The following is a 20,220-nucleotide window of genomic DNA, read 5'->3' on the forward strand; positions in this document are numbered from 1 at the left end:
GCCAGCTTGATGGAGGTCTAAGGAAGAGACTTTCAGGCCATGGGAACAGTATGTGCAAAGGCCCTAAGGTAGGAAAGGACTAGGCATTTGGATGGAACTCAGTGTGGCCATATATGGAGGGCAGAATGGAAAGGAGGAAGAAAAGAGATCCAAGAGGCAGTCAGGGCCAGCTGGCACCTCCTACCGACTCATTTACCTATTAGCTCACCCCTAGATGACCACAAGTCAGCATCTGGGTCAGCACCAGCCTGACTACAGTGCTCCAGCACCTTCCTAGACTACCTAAGCAGACTTTCAAAGCTTAACTACTTGATCGCTTAGGTCAACCAGATGGTTCAAGTCTGGCAGTTTAACAGGAAGTTTATTTTCTGTTCCAACTGATTCTATGTAAATAATTTTCCTATTCTATGTGTTTTATACTCAGAAACTCTTGTTGATACCTTGCTCAGAATAACTAAATATTCAACAACTCCTTACTTCACTCCGTACAGACTGGATTCAAATCCCATCTCCTCACTCATTATCTATGTGACTTCGGAGACAATTTCTTCAATCTCCCTGTGCCTCAGTTTCCACATTTGCAAAGGGAAGCAAATAACAGCACCTACTTCATGGGGTTGTTATAAGACCTAAATTCTGTAATATGTGTGAATTTCTTGACTGCCTGCTCTAAGTCTTAATAACTGTTGGTGATTATTCTTTATTATTCCGGGGGAAGTCCTTTCTGTTTTCTTGACAGGAGAGCTTCTCGAATTGTCCCCCGGTGTTCTGGTTACTCTGGAGGAGTGTGAACTTTGACAGTGAGGCGTATTTAACTTGGGGGTGGTGTAGGGCACCGAGGGTGTTTGCTCCACGAAGGCTTATCTGCCCGCTGTGTGAACCGGCCGGGCTGCCCACAGATGCGTGTCTGTGGACGATGCATGGCAGCCTCACAGGGCCGAATCTTGCAGGACAGGTGCACAGATTTCAGAGGACCTGGGGAAACTCAGCAGATGTGACACTGTCTGGTGACGTGGGCTTTTAAAGGCTCCTGAGCGCAGCTGTTCAAAATTACTGTGTGATAATAGAATGATGGCTGCCGTTTCACACCATGATGCTTTGAGTCGGGTCATTGCAAAGCTGTAGGTAACTGGAACAGGTAGTTAATGGGGGATTGTGGTCAGAGGCCATTGTGGGGGCTGTTGACTCTGTCTCCAGAGCGCATGTGCTTGTGTATCATTAGACTGCTCGAGACAGAGAGGAGGTTTTTCTTAATCAGACACTTCCCGTTGCTTTCGTCAACATGGGGGCATTTCCGTCCATTCTAAGTGGGAAACACTCCCCGCCACTCTTACGGCTTGCTGCTGGGACCTCATTGGAATTTGCATACTACTTGGTGATGAAATAGAAAATGGGAAAGCAGGGTCCCCTTGGCTCACAATTCCATGCACAGGTACACTGATGCAAAGTTAGGGGGTTATTACTCCCCTTTTAATCAAACATTCTTTCATCTTCCCGGGCTTATGGGAAGGTTGGACCACTACCATTAATCTCGTTCTGTGTATTTGTGCAGATTAAAATCGTAAGTGCACACAGCCTGTTTACCGTCACCTGCTATTTCCTGGAAGCAGTGGCCCAGTGATAAAGTCGGGGTATAAAACAGCCTGAGCGCTGGATCCGGGGGGAGAGAGCGCCCGGAACATCCAGCAGGGTAAGTCACCTTTGCCATCTTCCCACCACGGTGAAGGAGAGGCCAGGCGATAGCCTTGAACCCCTGAGAGTTGCTCATTGCTCTGGTAATGCTTGATGAGGCTGAAAATGTCTGCATTTATTGCAGATGCTGAGCATCTGGACAGTCGCGCTTTTCCTGCTCGGAGCAGCCAAAGGTGAGACACAACACGCCTGCCCTCGGGAAGGACTAAAACCCGGCATCTCAGCACTGGCCAGAGAAACCCTTAGACACCACCAGGGCATCCGGCGGCTCTGGACCACGCCGCTTCCAGAGAGAGGCGGGTGGGGCTGGCACACCGCCCGGGAGAGGGGCCCGTTTGAGGGGGACCCGCTTCAAAGCGTCTCCCCAACATCCGGTCTCCATGCCCGGGGCACCCCTAAGGCCAGACTTTTCTCGGAAAAGCATTAAACACCTGCCTGAGTTAACATATAGACTCATCAGTGCCCATTATCACGTTAGTCAAATAAATCTATCTGAAGAGCTGGGACGGGACACAGAACTTGGAAGTTTTGATGGTGGTGTCTCTAGGGACTCAATGGGACTGGTCCTGTACTAGAAGGTGGACACTGGGGGCAAGAAAATATGGATGGGGCAGAGGTGGCTGTGGGCACGGTCGTCAGACTGTCCCCGTGCAGGGGAGTGACGAGGCCCGAGCAGCAGGGATGTCCCAGATCCCCGCTCAGGAGTGAATCCTTGAGCAGGTCATCCTTTCTCTATAGGAAAAGAGATTTGCTATGGTTCGCTCGGCTGCTTTTCGGACACTGAGCCCTGGGGCGGGACCGTCATCAGGCCCCTGAAAGTCCTGCCCTGGAGCCCCGAGAAGATCGGCACCCGCTTCCTGCTCTACACCAACGAGAACCCGAACACCTTCCAGGTGAGCCCTCAGCGTGCCATCACCGCTGTGACTGGGGGCGGGGCTGTGCCCGCAGACCAGAGTTTCTCTTCTCTGTACCGGCAAACTCCACATACTGGGCCCCACCCACCCCCGGCTGCACCCCGGGGTTTGGACAGTGTAACTCTTCAGTAAAACGTTGGCTTAAATGAATGAACGGCTCGCATTTGCCAGAGCCTCTAGCTGGTTATGCGGTTCTGGTTTGGGGCAACGAGCTAACCAAAGAACCCTACGAAAGGTAAGACCCTGAGCCGCGATCCAGACCCAGTAGAGGCTGTGATTCCTGACATAGCAAGATGGGGCAGGAGAAGGGAGGTCAGGGTGGGCTTCACGGAAGAGGTGGCTTCTGTGCTAAGTTTGGAAGGCTGTAGCATTGCGATGAGTAGGAAAATGGAAGAGCGAGGCAGTGAGGCAGTCCTGAGTGGCTGGGCTACACAAACATGCAACCTCTGCATTTGTCACAGAATCTCCTTCTGTCTGATCCATCAACGATCGAGGCATCGAATTTTCAAACAGACAGGAAGACCCGGTTCATCATCCACGGCTACATAGACAAGGGCGATGAGAGCTGGGTGCTGGACATGTGCAAGGTAGGGGCAGGCTGTCACCCCTGTGGCTGCCCTGCCGGCCGCTGCCACTGCGCCCTCTAATGTCCCCGCCTCCCTTTGAGGCAAGCGCAGTAAATGAGCTCCAAATGCAATTAAATGCCTCCCTTTGCAAAAGTAAAAATCCCTCTCCACGTTTCTGGACTGTGTCTGTAGCCTAAAACAATGACATTTGCTAAGTGAGCAAACATTTCCTCATTTCTGGTTAAATCCAGGTTAAGTGTTGCCTGCTTTCATTTTCAGTGCGGGGACTTGGTATTCCTGCATAGGAGGAATTGTGTTCTTCTTGTTCAAATCTTGCCCTCATTCCCGAGGGTCAGAGATGTTTAAAATGACCATTTATGTAAGAATGGAGAACCAAGATCGACTGGATGACTAAAAAGGCAGCCTAGACCGTGCAGAATTGTGTGTAATATAGCATCTGTTGGTCAGAAGAACGGACAACAGATGAACACATGCATGTTCACATACATATGCATGCAAACACAGACACACGTGCACACATGTGCACAGGAACACACATAAATACATGCAGAATATACCACTCTCCTTTCTTCCCATATATAAACTGGTTCAATCCATTTTTCTGACACCAAAGAATTGACCCCGGCACACACATTAATAACTCTGACCCGTAATGTCAACAGGAAATGTTACAAACCCAGAAAATTAAAGGCATTCTGTGGGTGGTCTTGGTTTACCAGGCATTTAACTCTTGGCACCCTGAGGAAATACCTCTTGGTATCCCTGCATGATCACACATATTAGTGTCATATACGTGGATTTCTGGATTTCACATTAGTAGTACCGTTTTCGATTCAAGCTGCCTGTGTGCACGGCCTGGAGGGACTTCTGAGGATACACTAGTTTCTTCAACATCCAGGAAGAAGTTTTCCTTTCAGAAGCCTTCGATCTCCTTTAACTCAGTGCAGTTCTATTTTGCAAATATCCGCAGTGCGATTTTTTCCCCATGAAAGTCTAGCTTTCCTTGACTCTAAAAGGAGAAATGCTTTTCTCTACCTTAAAGCTCTGCTGCTGCCCGGCCTGCAGGGCTGAAGGCAAGACCCGCCACTGGCTGCAGCATTGCCAAGGGGCTGAAGTGACCCCTAGATCAAATCCACAAGGTCACTTAGACGCTGGGCCCCGGAGGTTGCACTTGAGGCTGTTTCTTTTCAAAATGGGGCTCCTGTAATGATGTAATTGTTTCCCCAAGTAATCATGTTTAGTTAGTTCATCTCCCCACTAGGAAGGGCGTCTGTTCGCGTTCCATCGCTGACCACGGGGGTCCCTAACGTCTCGTGACCATTTCTGAGCCCGGCTGGGTGTGCTTCCACGCGCCCCGTGGTGACACCTGGTGTCTTTCCAACACCAGAACATGTTCGAGGTGGAGGAAGTGAACTGCATCTGCGTGGACTGGAAAAAAGGCTCCCAGACCACCTACTCGCAGGCCGTCAACAACGTGCGCGTGGTGGGCGCCCAGGTGGCCCAGATGCTCAGCCTGCTCTCGGTGAGTGGCCGGGCGCTGCCGAGGAGGAGGGCAGGGCCCCGCTCTCTGGCTCTCTGGCTCTTTGTCGGGTGGAGATACCTCTGTGATTACTTATTTAAAGAAGATTTACATCATTAAAGGAGAATGACTTCTGAAACTCTGAAACTCGCCTTAGTAATGGCACAGCAGTGGAAGAAAAAAAGCAGTAAGAGGTAACACTTAGGAGCTAGGGTCTTTTATTATCGTCTTCGATTGACAGGTGAGAAAACTGAGGCCCAGAAAGCTTACTAGTTTGCCTCCCCCCCAAAAAAAATGATACAGCAGGTGATATAAGAGCTGTCTTTCGGGCCCCAAAGCATTTAGGTCCACAGGTCCCCACTGTACCAGGCGGGCTCTGTTTGGGGGAGACACGTAGCGCTCCCGGGAAAGTCAGTGGAGCCAAAGGACAGTATGCACAGCTGCAAGTACCAACTCCACTGGCCTGTGGTTGTGGGTCCTGTCAATGTTCTGCACATCAGTCCAGTTATCTCTTCCTGCCTTGGTCTTCCTTTGGGCTAATTCTTTATGTCTCTTATTTTTTTTCAGTTAAGTCACTAATTTTTGGTGACTGTTTTCTCCACCAGATAAAGGTCCCAGTTGTGACTGTCTTACAGTTACAGGTTGTATAAAAAAACCAATTGGGCCTGACCAGTCAGTGGCACAGTGGATAGAGTGTCAGACTGGGATGCGGAGGGCCCAGGTTCGAGATCCCGAGGTCGCCAGCTTGAGCATGGGCTCATCTGGTTTGAGCTAAGGCTCGCCAGCTTGGACCCAGGGTCGCTGGCTCCAGCAAGGGGTTACTTGGTCTGCTGAAGGCCCACGGTCAGGGCACATATGAGAGAGCAGTCAATGAACAACTAAGGTGTCACAACAAAAAACTAATGATTGATGCTTCTCATCTCTCTCCATTCCTGTCTGTCTGTCCTTATCTATCCCTGTCTCTGACTCTCTCTGTCTCTGTAAAAAAAAAAAAAAAAAAAAAAAAAACCAATTGGTTCGAACTACTTCTGCACCCCTGCAGAGATCCGAGCCCAGGGTGTTTGTGCTAGAGGCACTGTAGGCCAATAAAGGAGTGCATGTGGGCAACATCGGCGAGACCAATGTGGGCAAACACCCCATATGTCTATGTTGTTTGTTTGTTCATCCAGTATTTGGGGGGCGCAGTGTCAGGAGCTGTGCTGGGAGAATGAGCGAGGCGCTCAGGGCTTGGAGGAGCTTACGGGGAAGATTTACAACACAGCGTGGTCAGGGTTCTGGCAGGGAGAGTGCAGCGCTTTATGGAAGCCTGCGGGTGGGTGGGCGGAGCCCGATGGGGTGGGGTGGGGCTGATGTGAGCTGTGTTGATGTGATTGGGAAGATCAACAACCACAGAAAGACGATTCCACACCAGGCCCAGACATCAGAGAAGATGACATATGTACTTCAGGGCCTCAGAGATCCACAGAGGGCTTGCTCCAGAGGAGTCCAGAAAAATGCATGTTAAGTCAGGAAAGCTCTGAGGCCCTGGAAATAACTTGGACTTGATTCTAAGGGGAGTAGGAGCCACAGAAGGCTTCAGCAGAGTAGTGACAGTATCCGGTTTGCACATCACAAAAGCCACAACACAGCAATGTCCTAAAAATACTGTCTTCCCTGTCCAGACAAACTACAACTACCCACTTTCCCAAGTTCAACTCATCGGCCACAGCCTGGGCGCCCACGTGGCTGGGGAGGCAGGAAGCAGGACTCCAGGCCTGGGCAGAATTACAGGTAAGACCCAACAGGTAGGGTGCTGGGTTTTGTCCTCAGTAACCACACAACCTGGTATAAGACTGCAGCCCAGCTCAGAACCGGCCCGAAGGAGACTGTCCCCCCGTGGCCATGGCAGAGGTGGTTGGAGCCTGCACAGAGTATTTCAGGAAGCCCCCAAGAAGCTCATCAAAGTGGCAGGGGGTCGTGGCTTTATTCCTCTTTGCTTCCTTTTGTCTCTCCCATCTCTGTTCCTGTCCCTTCTCTCTAGATCCGAGTTTCTGATGGTTTAAGTTGCTCAGCAGGACTGGGCTCCCAGAACAATGCAGAGTAAGGCTGGTCTGAACATGAGCAAGAAAGGATCCCTAATTATCATTCTTTGTACCCCTGTTCTGTGAAATTAAGGGCAGAACAGAACGTGGAAAGTATGCTTTTTGTTGTCTCTGCTGGTAGAAGGGACCCAAACACCATCATGGCCAAAAGCATCCTTTTAGCCCCAGAAAAGCCTTTACATTGCAACAATAGCAACAAAATACAGCTTTATAATATAATAATTATAATAACATTAACATAATGCTAATATGATTGTTACAGGAAGCATTGTTTCAGTGCCTAATTATCCCAAATACTACACCAAGTGTTTCACATTTTCTCATTCTAAGGAATCAAAGGAACAGGCTCAAGGAAATGAGGAGCTTGTTCAAGGTCACATAACTCATTAGTGGTGGAACTGAGACTCAGACCCACTTCTGCTGTCATTCGGCTCAAACAAGTCTCTGCGTTCAGAGGAACTCTCCCTTTTATGTTCAGCAGACAATTATATTCATGCCTTTCTGGCTGCTCTGACCAAACCTTCAAAAACCCATTGGCAAATCCAAGAGCCCTTCCAAAAAAGGAAATATAGTCAGGAGGAAAGAATAATAATTAATATTTTATTTCTACACCCACGATGATGTGCCAGGCACTGTGCTAAATGCTACATGCATTTATTCATTTACTCTTATAACAACCGTATACAATAGATGCCTTATTACCCCCATTTTATAAATAGGGATCTGAGGCACAATAAAAGTGGAGTGATTCACCCACGTCGTGCTATTTGCCTCAGAAGTGGCTCAGTGGGGACTCAGTCAGGCAACCAGCCCCAGAATCCTGTCCTTGTCTCCAACACCATACTGCTCTGTCCCTTTCCTCTTCAAATTTGGGAAGTGAAAAAGGATGTTGCAGAAGAAAGATACATTAAGTAAATGAGAGCATCTGGTGTGGAAAAAAATCCTAGCCCCTAAAAATATCTAAATTTCTTTGTTCATCATCCTTTATTCACGCCACTTAGAACCCCGTTGTAACAAGCAACATTGAGACCCTATGTCCTCACATTCAATACCCAGAGTCATAGTGCTGGGCATCGCCAGGTTATGGCACCCCTTTAGTTAGACAGTTAGGCAACTGTACACTTCCAGCCTGCTGACACCCACAGCTAAGCTGTGGTCTGCAGCACTGGCCATTTCTTTCAGGGCTGGATCCCATGGAGGCGAGTTTCCAGGGAACTCCTGAAGAAGTTCGGCTTGATCCCTCCGACGCCAACTTTGTGGATGTGATTCACACGGACGCGGCTCCTCTGATCCCATCCATGGGTGAGGCCAGTGAGGCGCCAGCCTTGAGCACGCGCACCGGGGTTTCTCACCCAGGAGAGCCCTGAACTACAGAGAGCTCATGGTCGTTCCCAACACTGCAGGCTTTGGAATGAACCAACTGGTGGGTCACCTTGACTTCTTCCCCAATGGAGGAGAAGAGATGCCGGGTTGCAAGAAGAACATCCTGTCCCAGATCGTGGACCTAGACGGCATCTGGTCAGGTAAGGCCAGAGCTCTGGCGGGGTAAAGCCAGAGTGGAGTGGGGCATCACCTTCTTGGGGTGAGCAGCACCTTTCCCATAGCAAATCTTAAACAAACAAACAAAAAGCCCCTGCTCTTTAAAAATATACAAACCCCCCTGTTAGACCTTATTTCTGAAAACTATAGCTCTATATCATTTGTTATAGCTAAGCTCTACTGCTTTTTGTACTTCCTTAAAATATCGTTGTGGGTAATCTGGAGTGTACAAGCAACAGAGAATTACAAAACTATCACTTGAAGCTATAACTCCCACAATAAATTGGTAGATTCACATAACAAGGTAAGGTAAAACCATAAAAGTCAACATCCTGACGCTACGAGAATTTGCCAGTTTCTCCCTTGGGAGTCAGTGACATGCTTCAGACTTATGCAACTGGCTTCATTTCAGTTGCCAAAATGAGACTATTCTCAGTCATTTCTAGAGCAAAGGCACTGGCACAGTGAGAGTCACCATTCTTCAATGCTGGGTCAAGAATGAGAAGCAGTCACATATAGGGGAGGTTAGAGTGGAGATAGTGCTGTCCGAGGCGGTTAGTCTTTACCATCGATCAAATGCCCCTAGGATCAAGGGCAGCCTTCAGACACAGCTCTGACTCTGTATTTAATAAAGTTAAAAGTACAATGGGTAAGTGAAATTTTCAGCCAGACTCACCATTTGGCACCCACAGGTCTGACCAAATCTAATGAGTAAAGATTTTTGTTGAATTCAATCAAAATGGCTTGACAAATATGGATGCTATCGAAGCAAATATTAAGACCAAGACTTACATGTTGGTGTTCTGAGGGTCTTCATGGGCAGGGTAGCCTAAACTCTCCATCAGTAGTGGCCAAGCAAGTTCAGCCCAGGCCTGTAAGGCGTGGATCTTGCCGGAGTTATGGAAGACTATAAGGAGTGAGATGCTCAGATAAAGCCACCTAAAGCTACTCAACCATCCTTTTTATTTGCAGGAAAGTGTTGTCACCCTGTTTTTTTGTGTCTAGGAGGTCAATGTCGCATCTGATTTGTGTCTTCAATGACCTCCAGCTTGGTAACTGGGACACAGGATGGCAGAGGATAGAGGCGTGGACTCACACACCAGATGGGCTTGGGTTCAATTCCCAGCTCTGCCATTTAGTATCTGTAACCTGAAATCTGAATCTGTAACCTCTAGCTCTTTCTGTAATCACGAACGGTATGATATCCACCTTGTAGGAAAGAAAGGTGAGGATGTCATGGAAATACACAAACAGTTCTCAGAACATTGCCCAACACACAGAAAGCACCCTCTATAGGTTAACTGCATTAATGTGGCTGGAATTTGGACTTACTTCACCTTTCTGAAAATACAATCCCACTTTCCCACTTTGGAACCTTCCCATTGGGAGAGGCAGAGAGGTTGCCACAGCTCCCTGACCACCTGCACAGATTTCTTCACTTGTTTCCCCAGGAACCAAAGACTTCGTGGCTTGCAATCACCTAAGAAGCTACAAGTATTATTCGGCCAGCATCCTCAATCCTGATGGGTTCACTGGATACCCCTGTGCTTCCTACAAGGACTTTAAGTCCGTAAGCTACTGTCCTACTGTGGAATTGTGGTCCCCCTGAGTGTGGAATTTGTGGTACCTGCTCACCTGTTTCCAACCACCCCCTCCTTGTTATGCATTGTCCCTCGGAGTTCTTGGTCCTGCGGAGTGGAGGAAAACTAAACTTTAGGCAGGCAGTGGCTAAAATTCTAGCTGTGTCATGTGGGTGTGGGAGACACCGGGAAATCGGAGTCAAGAGCAGTCGGCTCAATGATCTAGAAAAGTTTCCGACCGGAGGCAGCGTGTGAATCTGGCTTATGAAATTGTCACGTTTCCAAGGAAGAGAAGGGGTGTAGGTGCCTAGCGGGGGCAGAGCAAGAATAGAAGAATCTCTGAGAGATGAACTCACGTGCCAGAGAGGACTGGATGCTGGGTTCACATGCCAGGCTGGGACTTTGTGCCTCTGTAGCCCGGCAACACGGGGAGGAGGGGTGGCATTCTGGAGCCTGCATGTTCTGGCTCATGAGAGCCTTTTCCCAAGTCCGCGTTCAGTGACATCACGTTGGTAGCCTGAAAATGGCCACCGTCATAGTATTTACACCATGGAAATCAGTAAACACTACAATCGGGGAAGTTGGCTTTTCATCAATCACTGGCACATCACTAAAGGGGAGGTGTAATTGATCTAACCTGGGCCCCGGTATTTTCTTAAATATAGGAATCAGTATTTTCTAAAGCTCCCAAGCCATTTGAATGTGACTGTACCGGGCTTGGGAAGGTAATTTGAAGAACATCTGTTCCAATCCCCTTCCAGTTACAAATGAGAGAGCTCAGACTGTAGGAAATTTGCTCCCCCGGATGTATGGATCTTACAAAGACAAATTCACTTCCTACAGCCTGATCTATCTCTTTCCATTAGAACAAGTGTTTCCCCTGTCCAGACGAAGGGTGCCCGCAGATGGGCCACTATGCGGACAAATTCGCCGGCCGGGCCAGTGGACAGCAGCAGTTCTTCCTGAACACAGGCGACTCCAACAGTTTCCCCCGTAAGCTGCACTTAGACTCTCCCTTCTGGGTAAAGAAAGTGTCGTTTCTGGTATCAATGAAGGGCTTGTACCTGACCCTTTTTTTTATCGTCGTCAGAAAAAGACATGTCCAGCCAAAATGTCCCATTTACGGGTCAGCTGGGACTTAGAAGGAGTCTGCATTTGTTCCACATTATTCTTATAGCAGGAAATGGGTAGAAACCAATAATATCACTTAATGGGATAATAGAAATTTACATGTCTCTGTGGCCATCTGCCCTGAATTTTTATTGCTCCACAGTTCATGGTCCCTTTTTATTCTTATTTTTTTTAAATTAAATTTATTGGGGGTGACATTGGTTAATAAGATTTTATAGGTTCCAGGTGTACAAGTGAACAGTTCTATGATATGTCATCTGCATATTGCATCGTGTGCCCACCCTCCCACGTCAAATCTTCTCCCATCACCATCTATCTGACCCCTTTGTCCCTATGACGGTGTCACATGCACCTGCTTTTCTAGTCATTCAGCAAACATTTATTTGGTGCCAGCTCTTTCCTGGGCTGGGCCCCTTAAGAGGCCCAACTCTACTCTCCCCCTTCCCCTCTCCTTCCCTCATCCACGTGCCCCTGGTGCCCGGGGGCTGCCCTCTGGTGGAGGGCGGGCAGGAATCAGGAAGGGGTGACTTCTCTCAAAAACCTACCGGCTGGACTAAGTCATAGGGTAAAACAGGGCATGTTTGGGTCACTTTGTAGCCACCCTGCCCATAATGGTCCCCTAAGATGTTTCACTGTAAAAAAACAACAACAATTATATGAATACATGAATATAATACAAGCCTTATATAGTCAAGTTAGGTTTATTCAGACATAATTTTTATACTGTGAAATTCACCCATTTTAGTGGATAAGTTCTATGAGTTTTGACAAATGAATAATCATATAACCACCTCCACAATCAAGATATAGAAATTTTCATCACTCTATAATTTTTTTAAGACATTGCTTAATCAATCCTTCTGCGGAGGTAATGATGCATGAAATACTTGCCCACATTTTAGCAACAAATTACACATTCAAAAGTCATATATTACTTCCTTAACCAACATTCGTTTATGGAGCACAGGCTATGCTAGGTGCCGGGGAGCAGGGTCCAAGCGCCACTGTGCGTGCAGTTTACAATAGAGCAGAGAAGACGGAAACCGAGCCAGCAGCTATAGGTGGATTGGGCTTGGTGGGCTGCTACTACGGCACTGTGGGCAGAGGACCTGGCCCTGACCAGAGGCAGGGACAAGGACGACATGTCTGAGGATGTGAAGAATGGGTAGGAAGTAAGCAAAGGATGTGTGTGTGTGTGTGTGTGTATACATACATCTGTGTATACAAAGATGCATGATGTGTGTGTACATATGCGTGTATGCATGTGTATGTGTGCGCTCATGGGCACTGAGACAGCACTCCAGGTATTAATCTGGGTGACGGCAGAGCCCCACTCTATGCTGGACCCTGCCCTGTCCTGGGGATGCAGAGATAAGACAGACCCTGCCCACGAGGGGCTCACAGGACCGCTCTCCTGAGCTAGAGTTCCAGATGCGGAGACCAGCCCCTCTTCTTTCTCTTTTCACCTTAACTCGTGGTACCGTCATTCCACAACGGAACTGTCCCAAAGAACGTCCCGCAATGATAGAAACGTCTGTGTTGTCCGATACAGTCAGTACTCACGAACTCCGAGTGGCAATTTCATGCTCCCAACGTGGCTAGTGAAACTGCAGAACTGAAATTTTAATTGTATTCAATATGGATTTAAATTGACGCAGCCCCATGTGGCTCGTGGCCCCTTTACAGGACAGTGCAGATCTGGAGGGGGCCCTGTTAGATATGTGTTTCCCCTCGTGTCCTAGTGTGAGTTGTAGATGAACATGTAGAACATCTCACACTTTGATGCCCCAATGCAAGGGACAGGGACAGGAACCTCAGGTGTGGGTGAAGTATTTTGTGCAGGAATAAACGAACTGTCTCCCGCCCCCTCTGCAGGCTGGAGATACGGGGTTTCCGTCACACTGTCTGGGAGACTCATCACTGGTGAGGTCAAAGTTGCTTTGTTTGGAGATAAGGGAAACACTCGCCAATATGACGTCTTCAGGTAAAGTTTCTTAGTTTTGCGCCACATCTCATTTGATGACGTACACGGTTTTTAGATCCATGCACTTAAATGCTAGTCATCTGTTTATCTATCAGTGGATTTTCAATTCTTTCCCTTATGTGCTGAAGTGAATTTCAGACTTCTGCTAACTGTTTTCCTTTTCTCTAATATAAATCCAGGGGCTTAGTTCTTTCTTACTCAATAGATTTGGTTTTTAAAAATTAAATCTAATTATTATCCCAGATAGCATGTTTTCTAGTTTGCATAGTGACGTGTGACCAGGCGGATAACTTGTTACTAGATAAATAAGTCTTCCAGAAAACCATAATATGAAGGAATTATATAATTTTCTATAAGAAAGTTCTAAAGAGAAATTAACATAAGTTTGAGTAACCAATCTTTAAATAATAGTTTGATTTCTGGCTTTTCCATTTCTCCAACCTTTATTTGGGAATTAATTTGGAAAAAAATAGTCTCATTAATTCAGGATAGAAAAGCGGCGTGACCTTATACGGTCATTGGAAGTTGTTTCTATGAATGCAAATGTTCTTATTTCTGTTTCAAGGGGCGTCATCACGCCAGGTTCTACCCATTCCACTGAGTTTGATGCAGACCTGGACGTTGGGACAATTCAGAAAGTCAAGTTCCTGTGGAATAACCACGTGATAAACCCCACTTTCCCCAAAGTGGGTGCTTCCAAGATCACAGTGCAGAAAGGAGAGGAGAGGGCAGTGTATGTATCTCTGCTGGCTCGTGCCTAAGGGGGGTTGCAAAACTTCCTGTTTGTGAGGAAAACTCACCCCAGAATTTCAAGTTACAGTTCAGCCAGAAAAGCCAAGAAAATCTCCTATCTGGGGCTCTTTCTTGCCAGGCCAACAAATATCTGACAGGGAGCCCCAAATAGTTGTGTGGGGTACAGTTTACTGAGTATTCTAAGCACTATCCCTGGGGGTACAGAGGGTATGATCCCTTCCCACCTCCAGCCTGCACGGGGCTCCCCACCGCCTCCTCCATCTCCCCACCCCCAGTTGTCACTGTTGTGTTCTAGCTGAGAGGGACTTCCTGCTGTGCTGACCACCTGGCTGACCCTTCTGTCCTCCCTGGCTCACGGGGATAATTTGGGGAGTAAAAGAGCTGAGTCAATCAAATTATTCAAATAATTTTGCTGTTATAAAAACAGCCAGTAGCCTTACCAGGTGGTGGCGCAGTGGATAGAGTGTCGGACTGGGACACAGAGGACCCAGGTTTGAGACCCCAAGGCTGCTGGCTTGAGTGTGGGCTCACCTGGTTTGAGCAAAAGCTCACCAGCTTAAGCTCAAGGTCGCTGGCTTGAGTAAGGGATCACTCAGTCTGCTGTGGTGCCCCGGTCAGGGCACATATGAGAAAGTAATCAGTGAAAAACTAAGGTGCTGCAATGAAGAATTGATACTTCTCATCTCTCTCCCTTCCTGTCTGTCTGTCTCTATCTGCCCCTCTCTCTCACTTTCTGTCACAAAAACAAACAAAAAACAGCCAGTAAGTAAAAATTTTTTAAAAATCGTCCTCATTAAGAGGTTTTAAAAACCATTTTGTTCCAACCTTTATTCAGAACCCCCTCAGATCATTTTAGTCTCATCGGGGTTTCAAGTCCTACTGAGGAATGGGCTGACAGGCTCCCTGCAGAGACAAGATATTAGGAGAAATGGGGCTCTCCCACCCTTATCCACCCCTTCCTTCCTCTCTGCCTTTACTAAGACCTAGTGGATGCCTAGCAGACAGTTGGCGATGCAAAGACTGTGCCTGCTCACAAGGAGTTCACCATGTGGCTGTTGAGAAAAATTAGACTGTGATTCATGTGAAAGTCAAATGACAGAAAAAAATGTCCCACGAGGGGGTCAAAGAGAGTGCTGGGGAGGAGGCAAAAGGGCGGGGTTGGCGGTCATGGAGGGCAGGGGGCCACCAGGCACCTCTCGGGCTGAGGGATATCGGGACAGCAGGGACTAGGGACAGAGGACTCAGTGTGTGGGGGGGGAGGCAGGGGAGGACAGCCTGCTCCCAGCGGGACTCAGCAGGGCGCAGAGAACCGGGGAACACGACTGGAGGTCAGAGTTACATTTTCGAGGAAAGGCAAATGCAATGCAGAGGGCACAGTGTTGAAGGCCAGGGGAGAGAGAAGAAACTGGACAAAGCTTCGAGGTTCAAAGACGGTGAGTGAGGCCCCAGACAAGCCCATGGTCCTTGGAAGACCCGTGATGACAACCACTTAGGTCTGCGTTGTCACTATTACTTGTAAAGGTTTTTTTAGATTTACTGTCGTGAGCTGTTGCATTACTGACATGGGATTCTCAACAATCATGGGAGGGAGCAATGTTCTCTTCTATAAATATGAAGAACAATTGGTCAAAGCGACAACCCTAATGCTTCCCTCCATGCTTCTGAATTGGAAATCAGGGAATTCCTCTGCTAACAACTCCAGTCACCAAGTAAGGCCGTGCGACACTCACAAGGGTTCATTTCTCTCCACAGGCACAGCTTCTGCAGCACGGACACCGTGAGAGAGGACGTGCTGCTCACTCTCACGCCCTGTTAAACGCCAGGCACAATTTGACATCGCTGTGTTCACATGAATAAAACCCGCTGATGCATCTATCTCCTCACAGTCTGTCTCTGACGCCAGCTGCCCCCTGCAGGCGCTTTTGGGAACTGAACATTTTGAAATGTCCAAATGTCCGGAGCTTTCCCATATTCTGTATTTGGGTTTCTTGCCGCTGACTTCTGATCACACACTCTTTTGTTCCCCCAACTTCCTTGGCCCTCACTGTTTCCTCCCCAGCTGAGGGGCTGGCAACTAACGGCAGGACTAGAGGGTGGGTGTTCGGGCCTCAGCAGAGCCTCCCATCGCACAGGTGAGGAAACAGGCTCAGATTGGCAGGTTTGCCGTTCAAGCACACAGGGTGAATCAGTGTCCCATCAGGACTGAGGGTCGGGCCCCTAGCTCCAACGCCAGGGCTCCTCCCTGATTCTACCATCACCTTGAAGGATCTTGGAAAGACCGTGCTATGTATGACGTGGCTTCCATGTGGCGGTGAACGCTGTGGTGATGGGACCACGTGGTGGCCCGGCTCTGGGTGAGGTAGAGGGTGCTGCAGCATCCGGAGACTGTGGTGGGCACATCTGCAGAGTGGACAGTTCCCAGATCCCGCTCACCGCGAGCCGGGGCTGCCTCAGGGCCCTCTCTGTGCCAGCCCGGCAGGCAATATCCAGGACAGAGCAGGCACTGAGGAAGAATCGTTTCTAAGGGAAAGGGAGACCTTTCTGTCCCTCTGTGGTCTGAAGCCACCGAGGGGCCCTCAGCCAGTCAGCCCTCACCATGGGCCACACCCATACAGGTGTCTTTCACCTGGGAGGGGACGGTGTTCTTTAAGGTGGCCCAGTCTGTCCCATGATCGTCCCTGGGGGACCGTGCAGGACTGGAAAGATCGCCCCCTCCTCAAAGGTCTCCCCTCTTGGCCACCAGACCTCCACCCCACAGGCAGTTCCAGGGCCCCCGCCTCTGGGCCCCGCCCTGTCAGCCGGACATGCCTCTTGACCATGTTAGCTGTTTACTAAGCGTCAAACTTGAGTGCGAGCTACAGATTGCTCCTGAACACAGATGTTGTCAGGATCAAAGGAGTGACTATAATAAGGGCCTCACGTGACAGGCATGAATGAGGTGAGCCTTCGTGAACAGGGGTAATGACGAGGGGAGGGGGCCCAGGGCAGGAGTGAACAGAGCCCAGGGCAGAGGCCCCTTGGTCACAGTTCTGCCGGCACTGGCTGTGGACCCACACCCTGGGCAAGGCAGCACCATGTTGGCAGAAGAGCTCAATGGAATGTAGATTCGCCAGCGCTGCCAAACACCAGCCCAGTGCTGGCTCTGGAGTGAGCAGAGAGGAGGAGCTCCCGCTGTCACAGCAGGAGGGCACCCAGCCAGGACCGAGCCGGCCATGCTGCCAGGCCAGTGCAGACAGCGAGGTACGTCCCAGGTCAGGGCGGCCCAGAAAAGGAGAAAGACCGAGAAGGCTCTGCGAAGCATTGGTTCTTGGCCAAGGCTTGCAAGGAGACTGCAGGCTGGGAGGGCATCTGTGCCAAGGAGGCCCCGTAGGCGTGCAGGCCGGAGGAGAGGGCTGTGCAGGACCACAGTGGACAAGACTGCAGGCTGGGAGGGCATCTGTGTGGAGGAGGCCCCGTAGGCGTGCAGGCCAGAGGAGAGGGCTGTGCAGGACCACAGTGGATAAGACTGCAGGCTGGGAGGGCATCTATGCGGAGGAGGCCCCGTAGGCGTGCAGGCCGGAGGAGAGAGGGCTGTGCAGGACCACAGTGGACAAGACTGCAGGCTGGGAGGGCATCTATGCGGAGGAGGCCCCGTAGGCGTGCAGGCTGGAGGAGAGAGGGCTGTGCAGGACCACAGTGGACAAGACTGCAGGCTGGGAGGGCATCTATGCGGAGGAGGCCCCATGCAGGCGTGCAGGCCGGAGGAGAGAGGGCTGTGCAGGACCACAGTGGAGGGGGCAGGACCAGTTGGCCACAGGGAGAGAGCCCCTCTCCCCAGTTGAGGACAGCCTGTCCTACCCACTCCCCAGACTGTCAGATACGGCCCATGGCTCGGGGAAACGATTTTAAAACAAAGAGGAAACTGAGAGGAGTGCGCAGCACAGAGGAAGGAAGCCCCAAGGCTGTGTGCCACACCACAGCACTCAGTGAAGCGCTGCCCTGGGCCTTGCAACCTGGGTGACCTGGCTCTTGACTGCATATGGTACAGGGGTGGCCGTATGCTCTAGGGCAGGGGAGGGGCCCATGGAGTCGGAGCTGGCATGGGCGGGGCCAGGCTCTGCTCCCTCCTCCCAACACAACCCTTCACTCCAAGGAGTCCTGCTATCAGCTGTGCAGCTGGAGCAGCGGCCAGGAAGACAGAACAGCAGCTTCCAGGATCACTGCCTGGGCCTCGGCTGCTTACCGGCGTGGCCGTGGAGCCCCACTCCCCGACACCAGTGGAGAGGCCATGCTCGGCCCCAAACATCCCTCACCCTTACATATCACCCTGGGAGGTGGGGAGGTGGGGCTCTCTGCGGTCACTCAGGGGTACACCTGCAGTGTCTATGTGGCTTTAGCCAAATCTGGTCAAATTTCCGGATTTCAGGGGCTACATGGGGCCAGTTTGATTGGGCTTTGTTTTTGTTTTGTTTTTCAATAACAAAGGTGGCACATTATTTAGAATACACAGGGATACAGCCTTTGGAGCAAAGAAAATACGCCATATTCATATTCAGTTTTTTAACATAAAGCTCAGAGGGACATTCAGTTTCATTGAAAGCAATATAAAAAGGCACTGAGCTGGCCATCAGGATACTGGTCAACCCAGGGACCTTGGGCAAGGGGTTGCCACCTCTCTGGGCCTCAGCTTGCTCATTTGTGGAATGGGCACAACAGCCCAGCCTGGTATTGTTGTCTTGAGGCTCTGACAAAGGAATCAACAGCACAGTAGGAACAGAAGCCTCTATCCTGAAGCCAGTCCACTGTAAGGGGTGTGAGGCAACCTCAGAAGTGTGGCCACAGGCTGGCCCCAGACCCAAAGCTACAAGAAGGCTGCAGGAATGCAGAACATTGGGTCCCTGGGCTCAAAGTCGTGCAGGTTAAGGTGGGCTTAGTGCCCACCCAACCCAGAACCTGCAAGCTCACCGCAAGGTGCGTGAGGCTGGCCCTGTCCTCTGGGACAATGCTCAGTGACTATCAGAAGCAAGTGCCATCCTGGCTGAATCACCTGGAGTTTAAAGGGGAAAAGAAAAAGAAAAAGAGGGCGGGAGCAACCCCAGGCCCTGCCCTGACCCATTGAAGAAGAATGCAGGGCACAGGGCTTTTTAAAGAGCCCTCAGGTGATTCCCACGGGGAGCCCTGCTGTGATAGTTGCTCATGACCCTCCAACACAAGTCCAGTTCCCTGGGCTCCGCGTGGACACTTCCCTGAGAATTAATTTCGTGTTTTCGTTTTAATGACACTGCACATTTTCACGAAGGATAAAGATCGTTTTCTCTTTGCCGTGGTCACTTGCCGAGCCTGTCCCAGGGGCGGTGAGGCTCCCTGTGTTCACTCAGGTCCGAGACACCGTGGAGAGCAGGATCTGGGACTGAGATTGTGGAAGTCACGTCCAGTGTCACAGGCTTTGGGAGCAGAGTGTTGGCTCTGGGACCTGCAGTGGAGGAGCAAATGTGGAGAAGAGGGACGGAGGGGGACAGAGCCTGGTGCATGGGGAGGACCCGGGAGGGCGACCTCAGGGGCAAGTCCCTGGGGAGGATGGACAGGTCGCCGACTCCCTGGCAGGGGGAACCACAGGCACAAAGGCTCAGAGGAGAGAAAGGGCAGGATCGCTCCGGAACAGTGAGTCCTCCGGCGAGGGGATGTCAGGTCGGGGAGTGGCAGGAATGAATGGGGCAGAGGCCACACGGTGGCCTCGTTAGTCAGCTCAGGCCATCATCACCAAGTGTCACTGATAGGATGACTCAGGCAATAAAAATGTATTCTCTGACAGTTCTGGAGGCTGCGAAGTCCAAGACTGAGGGTGAGCAGGCTTGGACCCTCCCGAGGCTGTGAGGAGGACCTGGTTCACGCCTCTCTCCTTTCGAGGGTTGCTGGCAATCTTGGCCCCTTCTTGGGTTGGGGAAGCATCACTCAGCTCTCTGCCTTCACGTTCACGGGGCCTTCTCCCTGTGTGCGTGTCTCTGCATCCAAATGTCCCTTTTTTTTATAAGGACACCAGTTATATTGGATTAGGACCTACACTTATGACTTCCATTTTTCCTGTATAAAGATCCCATCTCCAAATAAGGTCATATCCTGAGGTCCGGGGTGGTTAGAACTCCGAACATGGCTTTCTGGACAGAACATAATTCAACCTGTAACAGTGAGCAACTTTGTATGCCTGGTTTAGGAGCTTGGATTCCACCTAAATCTGGACCCCTGTCTACCCAATACCCCTAAGTTATTCTCTTTAGATAAAGCCCAACGCTGTGGCCAGGGCTCGAGCCCCCCTCCCTGTACTCTTTCTTCAGTGGCAGTTATGCATCTACAGTGTGTCCGTAAAGTCATGGTGCACTTTTAACCGGTCACAGGAAAGCAAAAAAAGACGATAGAAATGTGAAATCCGCACCAAATAAAAGGAAAACTCTCCCAGTTTCATA

At 50.0% G+C, this 20,220-nt stretch overlaps 1 protein-coding gene across 1 annotated transcript; it reads left to right on the forward strand.

Moving 5' to 3' along the window:
• The first annotated feature begins 1,582 nt into the window (after positions 1-1,582).
• On the forward strand, positions 1,583-15,655 carry PNLIPRP1 (pancreatic lipase related protein 1). The gene is made up of 13 exons (XM_066239194.1): positions 1,583-1,690; positions 1,817-1,865; positions 2,431-2,585; positions 3,068-3,193; positions 4,581-4,715; positions 6,374-6,482; positions 7,976-8,095; positions 8,197-8,316; positions 9,784-9,902; positions 10,779-10,905; positions 12,919-13,027; positions 13,593-13,760; positions 15,533-15,655. The coding sequence occupies exons 2-13, from the start codon at positions 1,817-1,819 to the stop codon at positions 15,594-15,596; spliced, it is 1,401 nt and encodes a 466-aa protein (XP_066095291.1). The 5' UTR covers positions 1,583-1,690; the 3' UTR covers positions 15,597-15,655.
• The last annotated feature ends 4,565 nt before the right edge of the window (positions 15,656-20,220 follow it).

Source organism: Saccopteryx bilineata, chromosome 7 (genome assembly GCF_036850765.1).
Source record: "Saccopteryx bilineata isolate mSacBil1 chromosome 7, mSacBil1_pri_phased_curated, whole genome shotgun sequence".
NCBI lineage: Eukaryota > Metazoa > Chordata > Mammalia > Chiroptera > Emballonuridae > Saccopteryx > Saccopteryx bilineata.